Source organism: Trypanosoma melophagium (assembly GCF_022059095.1).
Source record: "Trypanosoma melophagium isolate St. Kilda chromosome Unknown ctg2segment0, whole genome shotgun sequence".
Lineage (NCBI taxonomy): Eukaryota > Euglenozoa > Kinetoplastea > Trypanosomatida > Trypanosomatidae > Trypanosoma > Trypanosoma melophagium.
This window is the reverse complement of record NW_027125149.1, coordinates 415,170-433,448: the sequence shown is the minus strand read 5'-3', so window position 1 is coordinate 433,448 and position 18,279 is coordinate 415,170. Positions and strand designations below refer to the sequence as shown.

Sequence of the window (18,279 nt, the reverse complement as noted above, 5' to 3'; positions counted from 1 at the left end):
TACAGTACTGGTGAACAGGAAGTAAAACCAACAGAGAGAAACAGACATTTATTGTATTGGCACTATTTGTGGGAGAGTGGTTAGTATAGTTTAAGTGTGAGTAAGGGAACCACTACATTGACTCCGTGTGTTTACGTTATTACTGTTAGTATTACTGATTACTGTTATCCACAACCAAATATTATTACTTACGCATACGTTATATATACATATACATATATATATACATATATATATTATACATGTATGTTAGCAGTATGCGAGCATGTCGCCGAGACGTGAATCCCCCTTCACACAGCACTCCGCTCACATCCTTCGTCTCTGCAGTGCCAACCGTACGAAGTTCCAGCAGTACTCCAGTCCAGCGTGCAAGGCGATCACAGAGCTCCATACCTTTCCATAGGAGAACACTAAATACCAGTGATATTATTACTAGTATAAATACTAGTAGTAATGCGAATAATACGACTAGTGCTGCTGCGGAGTCCCCATGGCGGGCGGTGGTTCCACCAAAGGGGATTTTGAAAGGCACTGCTGGATGTCGTTCCGCATCGACGATGTCTGCAGGAGTGGCGGAGGGTCATTGCAGACGTGTACACTTTGACGATGGTATTATCATTATTAATCAGAATAATAATAACAGTAATAATAATAATAATAATAATAATAATACAGAGATATCGGGAATGAAGAATCGTGGTATTGTTTCCAGTAAGGATGATCTCTCTTTTTCTGGGAGTTCGTTGGGTGTGGAAGAGGCGGGGGAACTGCCGAGTGTGTCATTGACGAGAAGGGCAAATGGTTCTCTGGATTGGGGTGATGATTCGCAGTGGTTTAATGAACAGTTTTCTCTGGAAAATTCACATAAGGAGCAGGAAATCCTCAGTAATAAAATCGATAAAAACAGACAAAATGGAAATAATAATAATAATAGTAATAATAATAATAATAATAATAATAATAATAATAATTACTATTATAGTTATAATGATGATTATAATAATCATCATCCTCCAGGAACGCCAAGAAAAGCAAGAACCGGAGTTGCTACTACTACTACAACCAATATCAACATCGATGTTACCGCTAGTAATGACAATAATGAGCATGAAAGGAAGAATTATATCAATAAGGATAACATCAATCACAAAATCATCAAGAGCAATGCTGTTACTAATGCCAGGGGCAACCACAAAAATCCCAATGGGAAGAAAAAACCTCATAATGGTAATAATATTAATACTACTACTACTACTACTACTAATAATAATAATAATAATAATAATAATAATAATAATAATAATAATAATACTCCATCTCCTCCCAGTCATATATCTGAAAGAGGTACATCACCAAATGTCTCTCGATTTCGTATTGTGGCAACACGGCGGGTGAAACCGAATCGTACTTTGGGTGAAAACGGATCGTATAAAATGGATAAATCAACGGATTCTGTTTTCTCAACAGCGGCTTGCGCTGCACCACACAAAGTGCAGTTAGACTTTCGATGGTGTCCAAGCACACCACGTGTAACTAAAAATCCGGTGAACTGCGATGGTGAGTCAAAAATTGGTTGACAAGTGTATAGTCTCTTTGTATGGTTTGGGCGGAGTTTGCTTTCGATGCTTATATCGAGTTAAAGTGGTTTCGTAAAGTGTTTGGAAAGGATCCATTTCACATTCGCAAAAAAAAAACCTGAGGTGAGGGGAAATGGCTGGGAAGTTTATAACGATAATAAACGAAAAAAAAAATTATACCAACCGCATCGTATTATCCTTACTATTATTATTATTATTATTATTATTACTGTTGCTGTTATTATTATATTTTTCTTTCCTTCTTTCTTGTTTTTTCTGTAACTGAGGATAATGAAGGAGAAGAGAGGGAAGGCAACAGTGTTGATCTCAACAAGCGTTGGTGGCTGAACAAAGTCAATTGATGTTCACACTCTCTTCCTGTAATATAATGTGAAATACATGATCTACCCTCTAAGTTTCCATTTTTTTTTTTTAATGTTTGGAAATGTGGGAGAAAAATTCGCTTTTCTTCTTTGCAATTGTAGGATGTGTTTTCATATTTCCGTCTTTTTTTTTCGTTCTTCTTTCTACTACCATTTTGCTTTTTTTAATCCCATCCAAGTGTCTTGATTTTTCATCTTATTTTGTTTCTATTTATTCCTCTTTACGTAAACCATAAATGAGATATGGGGAGTTGCTTTTTTATTTTTTATTTTTTTTTTTTTTTGGGGGGGGGAGGGGATTTCTCTTGAGACGGGAAACACAATGAATTTATTTATATTCTATTGCGCATATACTTTTGCTGTTTCATTGTATTCTCTTTTTTTTTCTTTCTACTTTGTAAGGGACTGAGTCCCAGTATAGAAATTCAAGATGTTCTGTGAATAGATACATAATCTTTCAAATATGTATTCATTGCAATAATAGCATGAATCATTCTAGATGTTCTTATAAATTACTTAAATACGATTTTATGAATTCCTGTTAGACAATGCGATGGAGTATAGATAGTCCTACTATCCCCCAATGGGTTTGGATGTTATTATTATCTTTTTTTTTCTCTTGTTTCTGTGGTGGGGCGTCGAATTGAAACGGAAGGAGTCCTTATTCATCTAAAGTGAAACTATACTTGATAGGAAGTATGGATTCTTCAGTGGGAGTATGAGAGAAATATGGTTGTGGGTTTCTTTTACCCTTTTGGCAATAGGAGATGAATCTCCTTTATTTCTTAACAGAAGAGGGCTGTACTGTAGAAACAATATATTGGGAGGTAATGCGTAAGTGCAAGAAATGTCTATGTGAGAGTTCATCGCTCTGTGTCTGACTGTAACTATATCTTTTTTTCTTTCTTTCTTTCTTTCTTTATTTCCTCTATTTGTCACATCTCTCTTTGTTTTCACTTTTTTTATTTTTAATAATTTGGTTAAAAAGGATTAGAGTCAAGTGAGGCGGTCTGGACGAGAACTATTCACTTTTGAAGGGGTTTGGCGTACGAGATCATCTTCACTATCTCTTGATAAAGACCCGTGATGTCGGAGTTAGACTTAGCCGCACTTCATGCACGTACGGCGTTGCTGGAAGAACTGCGGGATATGCAGAAACAACAACAACTACAGCGAAAAACAGAGATGGCATACAGACGTAAGGGTGATGGTGGAAATGATAGAGATAACAATGAAAATGATAATGAGATTGATGATGATGATGATGAGTTGGGCAGTTCTGTTCCCATGGCCGTGCGTTTCGTGCGGGGATGTCCTCCACTCACAGATCCCTCTTGGGCAATGGAGGAATTACTGCGGATAAACCAAAATGTTGCTGTTTGGACAGGCACAAAACTTGCTGGTTCTGTGTGGGCTTTTCCAGGAAGTGGGCATTGTCCCTTTGAGACAACCGAGGCGGATTTTTTACGTCATCACTAGAGCATGGCTCTCGTTGGTAATATACGCACACTGTTGTTATTGTTTTTATTGTTGGTATTTATTGTTGTTACTTGTTATTGGTGTTGGTGATTGGTGTTTTTTTTTTCCGTGCTGTTGCTCAAGTTTTATTCGTATATCCCACATTTTTTCCTTTATTATATATATATATATATATATATATATTCTATTTTTCTTTCTTTTCACTCTTTATTTTCCCATATTATATTAAAGAATCGACAAGTTCCCCACACGAGTGAGGGAAGACATAATGAAACTAACAGTGAAGTGTTCTCTCGGTGGGGAGTCGGGCGGCACAAAGGAGCTTGTTATACACAACCCAACTGCGACGCTCAGCAACGTGCGAGCTGCTATTGCCATTAACTTTCGACTCCCAGTTTATGGTTTCCGCATGGTGCATAGTTCTATTGATCTTAGTTGCGAAAAGACTCTACTGCGTGATAGTGGGATTCAGGATGGCGACTTAATTACAGTGGCAGCAAAGCGTGACAGAGAAGAAGAAGCAGCTGAAAGTGAGGGACAACAACGAGAAGGAGAAGAATCTGGAATGAAAGAAACTGCTGAAGTGGCAAAAACTTCCACAACGAATGATGCCCCTGTCTCTGCAGTACCAACCAGCAGTGGAGAAGCTGTGCGAGGAGAAGGAGAAGGACAATCCATTATCAACGATAACAATCATAACAATAACAGTGATGAGGAAACGGAGGAGGAGGATGAGGAAGATATGATGGAGGATGGAGCGGCAGAGATGCTCAGTCATCTTCTCGCCACCGTTCCAAATCTTCTGGAGATGCGGCAGCAGTTTTTGGCGAATCCGGCTGAAATCATGCAACAAATCAGAGAACAGGATCCAAGACTGTTTGAACTCATTACATCGAATCATCAGCAGTTTCTAGATCTTGTCAATAATGAAGCTCTAGTAGAGACACTGCAACGCGAACAAGAAGAGGCAGAGAATGGTCTACTAGATGAAGAAGACGAAGAAGGCGATTTTGAGTACGAGGGTGAGGCAGAAGATTTCATTAATGCCCTCATGGCGGAATATATGGGATCTGAAGCAGCAGCGGCTCTTACAGATGGCGGCAGAGGCGGAGATGCGAATGAAAATATGATGATGGAAGTTGGGGCAACGGAGACGCAGCGGTATCTCGACCGGGTGCCAACAGAGGAGGAGGAGGCGAAGATTGAGCAGTTGATGCAGTTGGGATTCACGAGAGACCAGTGTAAGGTGGCTTTTTTTAAGGCAAAGCGAAGTCTTGAACGGGCGGCGAATCTGCTTTTTGAAGATCCACCACAGCTGTGAAGTAAAAAAAGAGAGAAGAAAATGATTTTTTCTTTTTTCTTTTTGTATATATATATATATATATATATATATATACTAAGTGTGAGAAAAGGTCTTGGAAGTGTGGCAAGGTTACAATTTTCTTTTCCTTTTTCTTGTTCATCTCTTCACATGAATACTCGCTTCTTCCACACCTATTTGCAATACTCACGCTGTTCAGTCTACAGTAGATGGAGTTGTGAAAGAGGAAGAAGAAGAGAGGTGGTTGCAAAAAGAAAAGAAAAAGAAACATAATTATATCTGTTCCTTTCTTTCTTACTTTTTTTTTCCTTTTTGTGTTTTTCTTGGGTTGTGCTATTCTTTAGGTGACCTCAACAGAGAGAGCGCCCATAGATATAGTGAGAAAGAAAATAATATTCATCCATTTTACCTTGTAGCGCACATTTGTACGCAGAGGACGTGAAAAAGCAACATACAGGGGAAACCAAAAAAAAAAAAAGAAAACAAGAATGAGTGCTGTGCATGCCGTATCAACTAGCGCTGGGGGAAGATTTCTCTTGCTTGGCTGTACGGACGGTATCAAAGGATATGAAATTTCCTCAAGTGGGATATTAAGAAAATTAATTCCAACCGTTGGGGAGGCGGCAGCGAGACGCAGCTGTCATCCTGTGGGCGGGTCGGTCTCTGTTGTTGCCGTACTCGCCGAGACTCCACTCATCGCCTTTGTCCTCAACGGCGGGGTGCCCACCAATACTAATACTACTACTAATAGTACTAATACGAATACTAATACCATGAATAGTAGTAATAGTACGATCAATAGTAATAACAGTGAGGTGCCGGAGTTGTCTGCGGCCACTTCCCGCGTGCTGCACCTTTACGATCTCTCCGCGGCGGCGGTGCTGGCGGAGTTGCACTTCCCAACGGCGGTGTTGGCGGCGCGGATGAACGGCGGCCGCCTCGTCGTGGCCCGCGAGGAGTGTCTGCACGTCTTGGACCTCCCCGGCCTCGCCCCCCTCGCGGAGCTCCGCACCACCGCCCCCCGAAACCCCGCCGGCCTCATCGCCCTCTCCGACCGGACCACAAACACCCGCGGCGAGGCCGTCAGTTACGTCGCATTTCCGCAGTCCGACAGCGGCCACGGCGACGTGTGGGTGGCGCAGATAAAAGAAACACACAACACGAGAGACGGACATGCCGCAGTAGAGCGGGTCGCTATTGTGCGGGCCCATCAACGGGCAGTGGTGTGTTTAGCCATGACACCAGATGGCACACGTATAGCCACTGCCTCCGCATTTGGTACCACCGTCAAGGTGTTTGAACCGTCCACCGCACGGCTGTTATATCACTTTAGACGTGGTATCGCACAGGCACGTATGCTTTCTCTTTCATTCGATACCTCATCAGATGTTACCGGACTTCGGCTTGCGGCGCTTAGTAGCAAAGGTACCTTGCACGTTTTTCGATGTTCAGCGGCAGGTGGAAATAAGTTGGAGACACCAGCACTGGTAGAAACCTCTGCTTCCGATACTACGGCTGCCGCAGCGAAAGCAGCAACTTCTGCGAAGGAACGAAGCTTTGCTCAAGCTGCAGTCGGACCAATCTTTGCTCCTGCCACATCTGCATCACCATGGACAGCTGTGGAGCATAGAAAAGGAACTGAATTGCAACATTGTTTCTTTTCTCACAATGGAAGATTTGTATGGGTTCTGGTTCCATCGCTTTCATCTATTGTAAAAGATTATGGGTTCAACGCAGAGGATAATGATTACGGCGGAAATTTTTTGTTAGCGAATGAGACAGATGTAGCTAATACACCCATCTGGGTGCTACGGCAGTACGCTGTACATATTCGCGGTTGTGAGTTGATTAAAGTACATTTACTGAACTGAGTATAGTGTATGACACTACCAAAACTGATACTCTTCTTAAGGAGCAAACTTCCCTCCTTTTTGCCACCGTTTTTTGTTTTATGTCGTTAACTTTACCTTCGATAACGAAAAATGTGAGAAGAGATGATCATATTTTGTACGGTGTCAAGTCAAAGAAGAAAAAAGAAAAGTGGTCTCCCACCCTAACTCCTTTTTTTTTTTTTTTTGCTTCTCTTGCTATTGCTTCGTGGTTTTCTTTTTATTATTATCTTCCTTCAGCTCTTAGTATATGTCTATGGTGGTTGTATTGGTCTTTTATTTTATTTTCTGCATATCCTGGTGAGAAATTTGTGTTGCCTACTCTCACTGATATAATAAGAGGGAAGTAGTCTTCTGTAGATAGTTCTCTATTAACTTCTACATCTGTATAATATTTTCTTTCCTTTTTTTCTTTATTTCTTCCTTCTCATTTTCAAAGGCAAGTGCGCATTGAAAGGTGGTTGTAGACGCTGTGGCGTTGCGCACCTATTTTGTTGGTGGGGGGAGTGGCTTAATATTTCCTTTTTTCCTTTCGTTGTTCTTTATTGTTATTCAAACTTGCTCTCCCTCTTCCCGCATGTTGCCTCACCCCAGGCGTTTTGCGTGGGATGAGAATAAGATCATGCATGAGGAAGAAAACAAAAGTATCACAGATGTTGCTTCTTTCTCTGCTTCTTCTGCATCAACAGTTACTTTTGCGGGTGAACCACGATCTACCGCCTCATCTGATAGACTACCGCAGTCATCCGAAGCAGCTGTAGAGGAGCATAATGTTTACAATACCTCAACACATATCTTGAATGAATTGCAACTGCTTCCAGAAAAATTTAGTCCAGAACATTGGGCCTCAGCGGAGCGGATGGGCTTTCCTCTTAGTAGTAATATAGAACAACGAGAGGCAGAACTCTCTGCGATGCCATTAGTGCGAGCTGCATTACAACGATGTGAAAAACATTGGCAAACTTATTCTAAGGGTATTCCACTATTATCTAGTGCTACAAGAGAATCGATGGATTCCATGCGGCATACGTTGTGTCACTACGGTGCTCCAAGTCATATACGTGGTGTAATTTGGTTAACATTATCGGGAATGGCTGTGAGAATGGAAGAAAATGTTGGATTTTGTAGATCTCTTTTAAGACGACATGGGTATATGCGTGATGAACATGGAGAAGCTATTGAGAAGGATCTTTACCGTACTTTTCCATCACATCCATATTTTTCACCGGGTGAAATAGGAACCTGCAAAGCACGCAATGTGCTACATGCTCTTTGTTGGCGCAATCCACTGTTAAACTATTGTCAATCATTTAACTATCTTGTAGCTTTTTTATTGCTAGTACTTGATGATGAGGAAAGTACCTTTTGGTTAATGTGTCATTTGTTAGAGAATCTGCTACCCAATGATTTGTACTCAGAAACATTGATAGGTACAAAGGTGGATCAGTATGTACTGGAGACCCTTGTACAAGAACGTTTGCCACAACTCGCACGACATTTTGCAAAACTTCGCTTTGAAGTTGGAACTCTCGTTTCAGCATGGATTATGGTTCTCTTTGTTAACGTTTTCCCTATTTTAACCGTTATACGTGTATGGGACTGTCTCTTTGCTGAGCATGCCCACCCTGCTGAACACTCATGTGTTCCACTTGCCATAATTTTAGCAGTATTAAAACTTCACCAGTCTGAATTACTTCGTTGCAATGATGCAGGTGATGTTGTTTTGAGTTTAAATCACTCCGCTAAACGTTTATTTGACGCTGAGAAACTTGTCCGAACAGCGACGGAAATGCGTCTTGTGCCGACTACGGTACAAAGAATGCGTCATCGGGCAAGACCTACAGTAGTGGAAGAGCATCAAAAACGCGAACAACGCCGTGCAGCACTGCGTAACAAATCTGCTCTATTACAAGAAGAAGAAACTGCGGCACAACCGCCTATTACTACGCCCACAGCTGTAGACTCTTCCCGTAGACGTATGTCGACGCTACCGATAGAACCACATCAGGGCGCGTACAGTGATTTCTTCGCTGGGACGGGATTTGCAGAAAAAATAGCAGTAAACGCATGGCGACGCTTGGTGGAAGCGAATCGTCTTCTTGAAGATGCACATGGAGAAAAGGAGCAGGAATACTACGTTTGCAATTCGACAACCGATATGGGTTCTCCAAGGTGGAGGAAGAGGGAAGAGAGTTGTGGATGTGAGATGGAGGACCTTGCCTTAGGGGATACTAGTGAAACAGATGAGGAAATAAAATGAATTACTGATATATGGATTGAGTATTTGTATTTGCAAGGTACTATTGATGATCTCAATACCTCTTTCTTACTCCATATTCTCTTCCTTTTTCTGATTCCCTTTCTCTCTTTCCATCCCAATCTGTTTGTGTCCCGATATATGTGCGGGTATTGTACTTTATTATAATTGCGTACAGCTAATTTACTGTAATATACGTATATATATCTATATATAGATATATAGATGGGTTCTTTGTTTTCTTGTTTACTCTTATGGGTTCTATTGGAATTTCCAATTTTTTCCCCCTTTCTCTTTTCAGTTGCTCCTTCCTGCACGTCACCCCTGTCCCTAACGCAAAAGAGGGAGCCGCAATACATCTCGTACGGGGAAAAATAACAACAATAACAACAAAAAAAAAGATAAAATATAAAAAAGGAAATAAAATAAAAAATAAAGCTCCATGGCACGCGGGCGACGAGCAGGATCCACATCTGCTGCTGCTGCGGCTGCTGCTTCGGGTGTAGGGCGTGGGGGAAGGAAGACGCCTCTAGAGACGTCACAGTCCATCTCAGCATCTCTTCAACACGTTTCTCCCGCTGATTTTAATGATAGGAGTTTGATTGCAGGCGGTAGAGGGAGAGGGAAGCGGGGGAGACCTGCAGGATCACATACTACTGCACAGAGACAACAACCATTACAACAACAACAATTACAGGAACAAGAACAACCACAACAATTACAACAACAGCGGCAGCAAGTTGGTGGTGGTGGTATATTAAGTTTGCAACCGGGCAATCCAATTGTGAGTTTCTGGAAGAGTTTCTGCCGGCACGATGCGCTAACTCAGGCATTAGCAAACATTGGAACCATGATAGAAGCAGAGTCCCCGCTACTGGTCACATCATCTCGGTTACAGTACCCGTTTTCAGGACTCTCCACGGATAGGCTTTTGGTTGCAATTCAAGCTATTGTTGATGCAGCTGCCTTGACGGAATCTTATGATAATAACGAAGATAACGATTCATTAAAGGAAAAAAGAAGTAAAACATGGGAGATCATACAGAACTTGGTTCAACTGGCTGAAGCTGCAGTGCCTATGAAGTTCTCCGCTCTTTGTGGATCAGCTGTGGTAAACGGTATCAGTGATACGACTACTACAAGTACTTCTTCTTCTGCTATATTTGCAATTCCTCCCACAACCCCGAGGGCATTGCGGGATCGTTTGCGTCGTTTAAAACGTCTTTGGCAGCTTCATGAAGTGCATACACGTATTTTACCTTCACTTCGAGAATGTAAATCAAAGAGTGATATTATAACTCTTCTCTTTGGTACTACACAAGATAAGGATAATACTATAGAATCCATGCCAGAGATAACCTCATTACACAACGATGAACAAACGGTTATTAATGATTTAATGGAAGAAGTAAATAAGAATAGTCTTTGTACGGAATTATGTGGCACTATCTCTTTTCCACCACTACGTGTTTCTGCTGGTTGTTATATTATTCATAGGCGTTCTCGTTTTGAATTTTTGAGACATTTACTAAATGTTGCAGAGTATTTTGGACTTCCCCCTTTTCTACGCTACATTCGTGTTAATTGTGAACAAACTCGTTCGTCTTTGGATCACTCTCAAATGGCACATATGCCATTTACGGTTAGTAACACAGAATCTCATCTTGATGGATCGCCTCCGTTGCCACCGCCGCTTCTCTTTCCATCTCCATGCGATCTTGACCCATGTCGTTATAAAGTTTCAGTACCCAAACAGTTTCTCACTGTACAAGAAGAGTTGATTGAATTAGCCAATAACTATTGTTGTTTTGTTATTTTAGTGGGGGAAGCAGATCAGATTTTACTCTTGCTTCGTACTAGTACACTATACCAAGAAGAAATGAGGACAGGGCGTGGTGGAACAACAGAGGCGGGAACAATTGGGGTAGTAAAGTTAGAGCAGTCTAACGGTAACCCCTTACCAGATATAGGTAAGGGTGAAGTGAAGAGTGATCCTCTTCTTTCTTACGCACAACTATTTTTTTCCACTTCGAACGAGGATGACACAAAAAGGAGAAGTGTGCATTGGTTATGTGATAACCGCTGGAATTGTTCAATGAAGTACTATGCGTTGGTACTTGCCGTACTGATACCACATAATGATGTGTGTGAGGATGGGGAATTAGAAGAGGTAGAGGTATTGGGAGAACAGAAAGGATGTGAAGAAGAAGAAGTGGAAGGAAGAACAAAGGAGGGAGAAAAGTCTTCACGAGAATCGGTTAGTACCATGACTCCGTACTACGTGGCGGCCGTTTTGGAACTTACCCGTTCTTAACACCTTATTAATGAAATATATGTACGACAGAAAGATACATAGATGCATACGTACATACACACACACAAAAAAAAAACAAGAGATATTTGAGAGAACTACATCACGGCGATAGCGGCAAAGAAAGAATCACAACATATGCTTCGTTCCTCTTTCATTTTCTATTAAGGTACCATTGGTATATACGTTGGTAATTAAATAAAATAATTTCAAATTATAAAAAGAAATACTTTGCCATTCCTTCATTTATTTTTTATTTTATTTTTTTTTATCTGTAGCTTGCCTAGTGGAGGTAGTCACTCTAAACGGAAGGAGCCGCGGCGGCAGTGGTGAGTATAGAAAGAAATCATAAATAAAAATAACAAATAGTTTAGCTGTTTTTTTTTTTACTGTGTTTGTGTGTGTGTGTGTGATAGCAGGAGAGTAGAAGACAGCAGCCATGCTCCGCAGTACACCAATATGCCATGGTGGCTACATGATGTATCATCGCAAGGCGATGGGAACGATGAAGTACAGTAAATGGAAAGGTGCTCATGGTGGTGTGAGTCACTTTTACGGCCGCACACCAATGATAGAGGAAGTGAAGCGTAACGAGCCAATCACACTAATTGACCGTCGCATCATGCACTACGTCCACCGTTCCCGCATTCGCCACTTTCAGCTTTTTCGCTCCTACCAGCAAAAGTCTAGTTCGACCGAGTGTAAGTTACGTGAGGGTGAGATGCTGCGGCGGCGCTGGCACCGACGTCTGCAGAAGTCCTTCATTGCCTTTATGCAGTTTAAGACGATGAAGGTGCTGGAGGATCAGGCGCGGTTAGTCAATCGGTATGGACAGGCCGCCGTCAACGCCGCCCTGGGAGACCCATGTGAGGCGGCAACGACTGAGCAGCGGGAGCGGAAGTGGGCCGCAATTAGGCGGAAGGTGCGGACACTGCCAACGGTAAATGTTGTGCCGAAACATGTGGCAACGATGAAGCAGATTCATAATGATCGCTTTAACTACCGTTGGCGTGTTAATTGAGGTGGAGAGAAGTTGTGTAAAGGAAAGGGAAAAGGAAGGAAAGAAAGAAAGATAAAGAATTCTCCTTTTTTCGCTTCTGATGTTATTACTATTATTGGTATTAGTATTGATTATTGATTCTTTTCATCCCCTTTTCTCTTTCTTTCCAGGTTCTTTTGTTGTAGCGGAACGAAGCATAGTGATACAAATAAATAAACAAGTTAATAACCAATCCAAGATTGAGTTAGGTTAGAAGAATTCAGATTCAATGAGCGGAGAAACTTCTTCTTCTTCACATCCAGGTGAAGAGGTGGTGGCTTCTGGGAAGAACCCACGGTACATGCAGTTTCCCTCACCGGTGTATTTTGCGCGATGGATAGATGAGCGTCACGCAGTGGTTGGTGCGGGTGGAGGTGGAAGACGTTTTGGTATGGCTAACTTGTTGACGATAATTGCTGTTGACACTTCACCGAGAGAAAATAATAATAGTAATAATACTAATAACAAAAAATATGAACGTGGAGAGGGGGAACTGCCATTGCGTCCATGGAGGTTTGTCGCAGCTATTGAGATGGGGGAAAAAATTCCATGGTGTGCATCATCCTTTTTGCCGTGTGTTGACGAAATACAACTTTCTCATGGAGTTGTAGGTTATATTGCAGTAAGTCATATTACATGTTTTTCATTTGTAGAGGTGCGACGGGTCTCCGAAAAAGATGATTTATCCTTGCGTTGCTTAGCCTGCGTCTCGCTTCCATCAGACAAAAAAAACCCTGACAAGAAACCTATTGCCCTTGTACAAGGCGCTCTTGTAGTAGCACATGACGAATGTGGAGTGTATGTATACAGTCTTCGTTCTTTTTTGGAAGTTCCCACTGAGTCTGTATCTGTTGAATTAAATGCTTCTCCCATAGCGACTGGAGAAGAAACATTAACTTCGGATTTTACCACTAGCGCATGTAAAGATAAGAATAGAGAGATATCAAAGCAGCAAGATACCACGGCAGCTGACTCTTCCCAATTAGCAGGAAAGGGAATAAAACCTATTGCCTCCTGGAAACTTCCAGCCCGTGTGAACGATCTTCACGCTAATCGTTTTTTTTTACCTAAAAAGGGAAGTGGTCGTAGTGGTACGAAAAGACGTTGGCATCACTCCGATTATCTTATTATTGCTGCTCTTGTGCAGGACAAAACGATTCGACTATGCACAATGAAACTTCGTCGTAATTTACGCAAAGATGCTACTGGTGATAAAAATAATAGGAGTAAGAACGATAGTCAGAATGAGAAAGAACTTTGTACTAATACTCTTGAAGATGCATGTGTTTTCACTGGAAATGACTGTCGTATTCCCTTCTCATTGATGAAGTCTTCCATGCGATTGGTACAACTGTTTGGTGTGGAGGATGTTTCTCCATCTGCCGTAGAAGTTATCTGGAAAAAGTCTCGAAGTCTACATTGTAAGGAAGGATCTCGGGGTGCGATGCCAGTTGCTGGTCTTGTAGTCGTTGTTTACGATGTGATGGGTAATCAATCGTACATGCTTACAGCACAGGTCTTAAGTACAAGTGCTATTTGCGATGACCAATTGCTATCAACTAATATTCCATCTATAACTGATTCTAGCAGGGCTATTTCTCCTCTCATTGCTTCTGACTTGGGTTCTTGTGGTGAGGCAATGTCACATAATTCTGGAAATAAAGAGTTTAAAAAACTTGCTTTGCGTGTTCAATTTTCTTCCCAACCATCACCCCTCGTGAAAGAAGGCGTTACTTCCATTTCTCCTTGTCACTACGAACAGTGTGGATCTGCTGACTCTGTAGCTCCCACCGTCGTGAGAGGACAGGGAGTAGGAACAATCATACCTTCTTATTGGTTGGCAGGCACAGTTGAAGGAACTCTTATATCGATGGTCCACTCCAATGATGGTAACTTTCAGATGCTTTCGATGCGGCCATCAAAGGACAAACGTGAGGCAAAACAATTTCCTGCACTGCATCGCGAACCTGTTTCCTGTGTAGCTGTATCACCTATAAATGATGTTTTGACGAGTGATATTGCACAAAATGTTGTGGTGTCAATTTTGCCGTTTTGGGAGCGTTTGCCAAATGGATTACTTCAATCTTCTATCAAGAGTGGGGTGTCCCGTATTTCATTTTGTAGGCAAAGGCAAGAAGAAAGCCCAACGAACAACGTTATCCCTGCAAACTGTGCACATGATAATAAGACAAAAAGAGAAAAAATGGCGACACCCTCAGCCAATAGGGTCGTAAGTATGGGGAAAGGGTTCTCCATACGACCAAAATCCATGGATCTTTTGCTTTTCCCGTTAGAAGAGGACTCAAATAAGTTATTCTTCTACTGGAATATCACCCTGCAAAAGATACAATTGATTATAGCTGTCGTATTGCTACCATTATTAGCCATACTTTTGAGATACTGGCTATTTTAAAGAACTCAAGGAATGTACAAGAAGAAAAAAGGTTTCTTTACTTTCTCTCCTCTGCATGAGGATCTAGCTAACCATGATAGACTGTTTCTTGGTTTTTCTCTTTTTAGGTGCTTTTTCAGCATCAAGAGAGTGATGGAGAGAGGGGTTTTTTAATGAGACTGTCTCTGTATGGGGGTTGATGCTTGTGGGGTAGGATAAATATTGCAGATTTTTGTGATAATCATTATTGAAAGGCATGTGTCCTCTGTCTTATTCATGAATGGTCTGACACATTATATAATTCTTTACAAAACAGGAAAATAAAGATGTTGTGACTAGCTGGATTCTTCGCTACATCTGAACATTTGAAGTATCAATTTATCATCCAAATGTTTTCTTCCTAACAATGCGATTTACGAAAATTCTCTAGTTTTCAAAGTGAATGAAATGATAGAACTAGGTATTAGGCATCAACAAATGGGATCCAAAACGAAGATAACACATAACTATCAAAACATACAATAAACTGTGCACATCACCAGTTTATTCGCAGTTCTACCTGCACGTAGTCAATACCGCCCCTTCTTTTTGCAATTATTTTTATGATAATAGGAGAGGGCACATGCCAACGGAATGTCTCTCCGTGTGTGTATTTCTCTCTATTTCTCTCTGTGTATGTACGTATTATCCACACAAGACATTTGCCATTTGACTCTACTTTCAGCTCATGCTTAATAGTGCAACTTCTTTGCTAGTTCGTTTTTTTTTTTTTCGGATACTTGGGAACCAATTGTACGAAGGTACCAAGCGCGTGACTTTCCTCCTTGAACGGCTCCTCGTACGATATTTATCATTCATCCCTTGAAATCGTGAAGGTCACTTTGTTTTTTAACATCTTCGCTACGCGCCACCAGATGTTTCTGCCAAATGCTTTGTGCCCAGGTAATTTTTTCTCTTAATGTGTTCCTATTCGGTATATTAAAAGTTTAATCTTATGGGCTAAATATATACACATTATGTGTATATATATATATATATATATATATATATATGTATGCAAATTTTTACTGCTTCTAGATAAAATGCTACACTAGGTGTACCCTTGACCCCTTCTTCCTTTTATTTTTTATTTTTGTAACTATATCCCATGCATTCCTCCATTTTTATCTACAAATACTTTCATGAGACAGATCATTCGTTCTCCTTAGAAAAAATAAAACCTCCCACAGCAAAAAGATACTTTTCAAACAAGTTAAACAGCTACGAATGGCTACCACAGAATAACACATAAACGAGCTTGGTCGCTTTCGTATACTGGTGGGCGGGCTTGCCGCCGCAGGTTCTGCTTCTGTCTTCTACGGGTTCAACCTCATCAGCAACCATCTTCAGGTCGGCTATGGACTTGACGGGAACGATCTGACGACCATCACTACCACCGGGATTGTTGTCGGTTTTGTGACCTTTCCTGGTGGGATGTTGTTGGACTACGCAGGGCCTATTTGGGTGCTCATTATTGCCACTACCTTGTCTGCGCTCGGCGCCCTCCTCTACGGTCTGGTGTTTAATGGGTTGATTGCTGCCTCCGTGGTGCGCTTTGCTATCTTTTGCGCTTTCCTGAATTTTGGATGTATCTCGTTTGACACTGGTTCGTTGATGGCAGTGCTGGGGAGCTTTCCGCTTAACAGGGGCCTTGTGGTGGCACTGATGAAGACGTTCGCTGGCCTCGGTGTCTCTGTGCTTGCTGCGATCAATATCGGTTTTTTTCGCGAGGAGTATGCTGCCTACATGTATTTCCTAACGGGTGTTCTGGTGGTTATGGGATCTTTTTCGACGTTTTTTATTCGTTTCCCCCCGTACCACATCCTCGATTGTGAAAAGAAAAAAGTGCCAGAGGAGGTGCAGCTGCGGCGACAACTGATTGAGCCATACTACCTGCAGCAGCGACCCCCGCAGCGACGTTTTTTTCTCGGTTTCATCATCACCTTCTCATTGAGCATTTATCTGACGACGCAGTCATTGTGCTCAGCATACATCAAGGGCGTTTCGGAGACGTCCCGCACAGGCATTGCAGTCGGGGCGATTGTGCTTGTGCACATGCTGGGACTGATGGCGGCACCCCTACCGTTCCTTGGGGGCATGTCAGTTCCGGCGAACGAGGCACTTCCACCCCTGCCACAGGCCCCGGAGTTGGGAGGACGGCTGGTTGGGGATAAAGCGGTGCTGGACGAGAACACCATGATGATGGAAGAAAGCAACCTTGATCCACAGTACCAGGGCACATTCTGGGAGGACCTAAAGACACCCGACCTGTGGTTGATATGGTGGAACACGCTGGCTACTTGGGGATGTGGCCTTGTCATCACCTTCAACAGCGCCCAGATATACCGTGCATTGAATGACAACGAATACGACGTCGCGACGAACTCGATGTATTCGGCCATCATGGGTGTCGGGAGTGCCTTTGGTCGTCTTTCCATTGGATTCCTGGAGACTTTGATTCTCCGACGGGCTCCCGGAAAACGTCCTGTGATTACCTGTATCTACCCGATTGCATCAATTGCACTCGTGTTGAGCGTACTCCTCCTACTTGTACTGCCTCTGCGATCCAAAGCGGTCATCATCGGGTTCTTTTTGGGCGCATTTGGCAACGGATCCAGTTGGGCGAGCACAGCACTAATGATGCGTTCTCTGTATGCGAAGGACATCGGCAAGCACTACAATTTTATTTTTTCGGGAGCATTGGTTGCTGTCATCGCCCTAAACCGCTTCGCGTACGGCGAGCAATTCACGCGACAGGCAAGAAAGAATGGTACATATCCATATTGCGGTGGCAAGGCATGCGTGCAAAATGCGCTGATCATCTTGTTGTGCGTGAACGTGACTGCAATCGTTGCAAGCACTTTTGTTCACATTCGCTACCGCAGTTTCGTGAAGAAGACTCGTGCTGATTACTCTGCAGAGGGTCCTGTTCAATATTCGTGTGATATAGGGGATAATATGGACGCAATCGCCCACCCCCCACACAACTGACACGTTAACACAACCAGAGCTACATTTTCATGTGAACAATATTGTTTGCCCTCAGCGATACAATTTTTAAAGCTTTTTTTTTTTTTTTTGCAGTGCCTTTTTTTTTTGCACCTTGTATTATAAAGGTTCTTTTAAATTTCGATGGGTATGTGTCGTTAACAAGTGTGGTATATATATATTATGATTGAAGAGTCTGGATGTCTAACTGAGGAACTTTAAAAAAATGATGTATTTCTTCATTAACATTATTTGTTTGGGTCAACTCCAGCATCACTTCCTGCTAAAAGTGGAGTTATTGATTCTGTGAAATGCTTATTAATAATGTTTCTTATTATTTTCCCGAGAACAGTATTGCTTTTTTTTTCTTTTTTTATTCTTTTGTTCCTCAATCATTATGATTTCCGTTTGCTGGAAAAATGCCACCGTGAGATGTAGAGATAGCATTACTCAACACCTTGTTGTTTGAGTACCCTTTGAAATGTAGGCTCCTACTCCATAATTTGCAAATCCCTATAAATTCAATAAATGAGGAACTAAGAGCTGAGGAATTTGGCTTCTCCTATGCTTTCCCCAGTGTCATTGCCCTCAAAGATAATTAAAT

At 41.9% G+C, this 18,279-nt stretch overlaps 9 protein-coding genes across 9 annotated transcripts; all 9 read left to right on the top strand.

Moving 5' to 3' along the window:
• Positions 1 to 257: 257 nt before the first annotated feature.
• On the top strand, positions 258 to 1,577 carry LSM04_001573 (uncharacterized protein; the record flags this gene model as incomplete). Its single annotated transcript, XM_067336176.1, has 2 exons — positions 258 to 885; positions 1,045 to 1,577. The coding sequence occupies 2 exons, from the start codon at positions 258 to 260 to the stop codon at positions 1,575 to 1,577; spliced, it is 1,161 nt and encodes a 386-aa protein (XP_067192372.1).
• Positions 1,578 to 3,046: 1,469 nt separating this feature from the next.
• LSM04_002808 (uncharacterized protein) lies at positions 3,047 to 3,439 on the top strand (the record flags this gene model as incomplete). The annotated part of the gene is made up of 1 exon (XM_067336175.1): positions 3,047 to 3,439. One exon carries the CDS (start codon positions 3,047 to 3,049, stop codon positions 3,437 to 3,439), a length of 393 nt encoding a protein of 130 aa, XP_067192438.1.
• A 268-nt stretch (positions 3,440 to 3,707) lies between these two features.
• LSM04_004194 (XPC-binding domain) lies at positions 3,708 to 4,760 on the top strand (the record flags this gene model as incomplete). Its single annotated transcript, XM_067336174.1, has 1 exon — positions 3,708 to 4,760. The coding sequence occupies one exon, from the start codon at positions 3,708 to 3,710 to the stop codon at positions 4,758 to 4,760; it is 1,053 nt and encodes a 350-aa protein (XP_067192515.1).
• Positions 4,761 to 5,248: 488 nt separating this feature from the next.
• LSM04_008693 (uncharacterized protein) lies at positions 5,249 to 6,631 on the top strand (the record flags this gene model as incomplete). Its single annotated transcript, XM_067336173.1, has 1 exon — positions 5,249 to 6,631. The coding sequence occupies one exon, from the start codon at positions 5,249 to 5,251 to the stop codon at positions 6,629 to 6,631; it is 1,383 nt and encodes a 460-aa protein (XP_067192759.1).
• Positions 6,632 to 7,226: 595 nt separating this feature from the next.
• LSM04_000113 (Rab-GTPase-TBC domain) lies at positions 7,227 to 8,909 on the top strand (the record flags this gene model as incomplete). The annotated part of the gene is made up of 1 exon (XM_067336172.1): positions 7,227 to 8,909. The coding sequence occupies one exon, from the start codon at positions 7,227 to 7,229 to the stop codon at positions 8,907 to 8,909; it is 1,683 nt and encodes a 560-aa protein (XP_067192272.1).
• A 439-nt stretch (positions 8,910 to 9,348) lies between these two features.
• Positions 9,349 to 11,220, top strand: LSM04_005155 (uncharacterized protein; the record flags this gene model as incomplete). The annotated part of the gene is made up of 1 exon (XM_067336171.1): positions 9,349 to 11,220. One exon carries the CDS (start codon positions 9,349 to 9,351, stop codon positions 11,218 to 11,220), a length of 1,872 nt encoding a protein of 623 aa, XP_067192563.1.
• A 436-nt stretch (positions 11,221 to 11,656) lies between these two features.
• LSM04_003576 (uncharacterized protein) lies at positions 11,657 to 12,238 on the top strand (the record flags this gene model as incomplete). The annotated part of the gene is made up of 1 exon (XM_067336170.1): positions 11,657 to 12,238. One exon carries the CDS (start codon positions 11,657 to 11,659, stop codon positions 12,236 to 12,238), a length of 582 nt encoding a protein of 193 aa, XP_067192486.1.
• A 247-nt stretch (positions 12,239 to 12,485) lies between these two features.
• LSM04_008479 (uncharacterized protein) lies at positions 12,486 to 14,669 on the top strand (the record flags this gene model as incomplete). Its single annotated transcript, XM_067336168.1, has 1 exon — positions 12,486 to 14,669. The coding sequence occupies one exon, from the start codon at positions 12,486 to 12,488 to the stop codon at positions 14,667 to 14,669; it is 2,184 nt and encodes a 727-aa protein (XP_067192750.1).
• Positions 14,670 to 15,575: 906 nt separating this feature from the next.
• On the top strand, positions 15,576 to 17,678 carry LSM04_000414 (Nodulin-like; the record flags this gene model as incomplete). Its single annotated transcript, XM_067336167.1, has 2 exons — positions 15,576 to 15,590; positions 15,945 to 17,678. 2 exons carry the CDS (start codon positions 15,576 to 15,578, stop codon positions 17,676 to 17,678), a joined length of 1,749 nt encoding a protein of 582 aa, XP_067192298.1.
• Between the last annotated feature and the right edge of the window lie 601 nt (positions 17,679 to 18,279).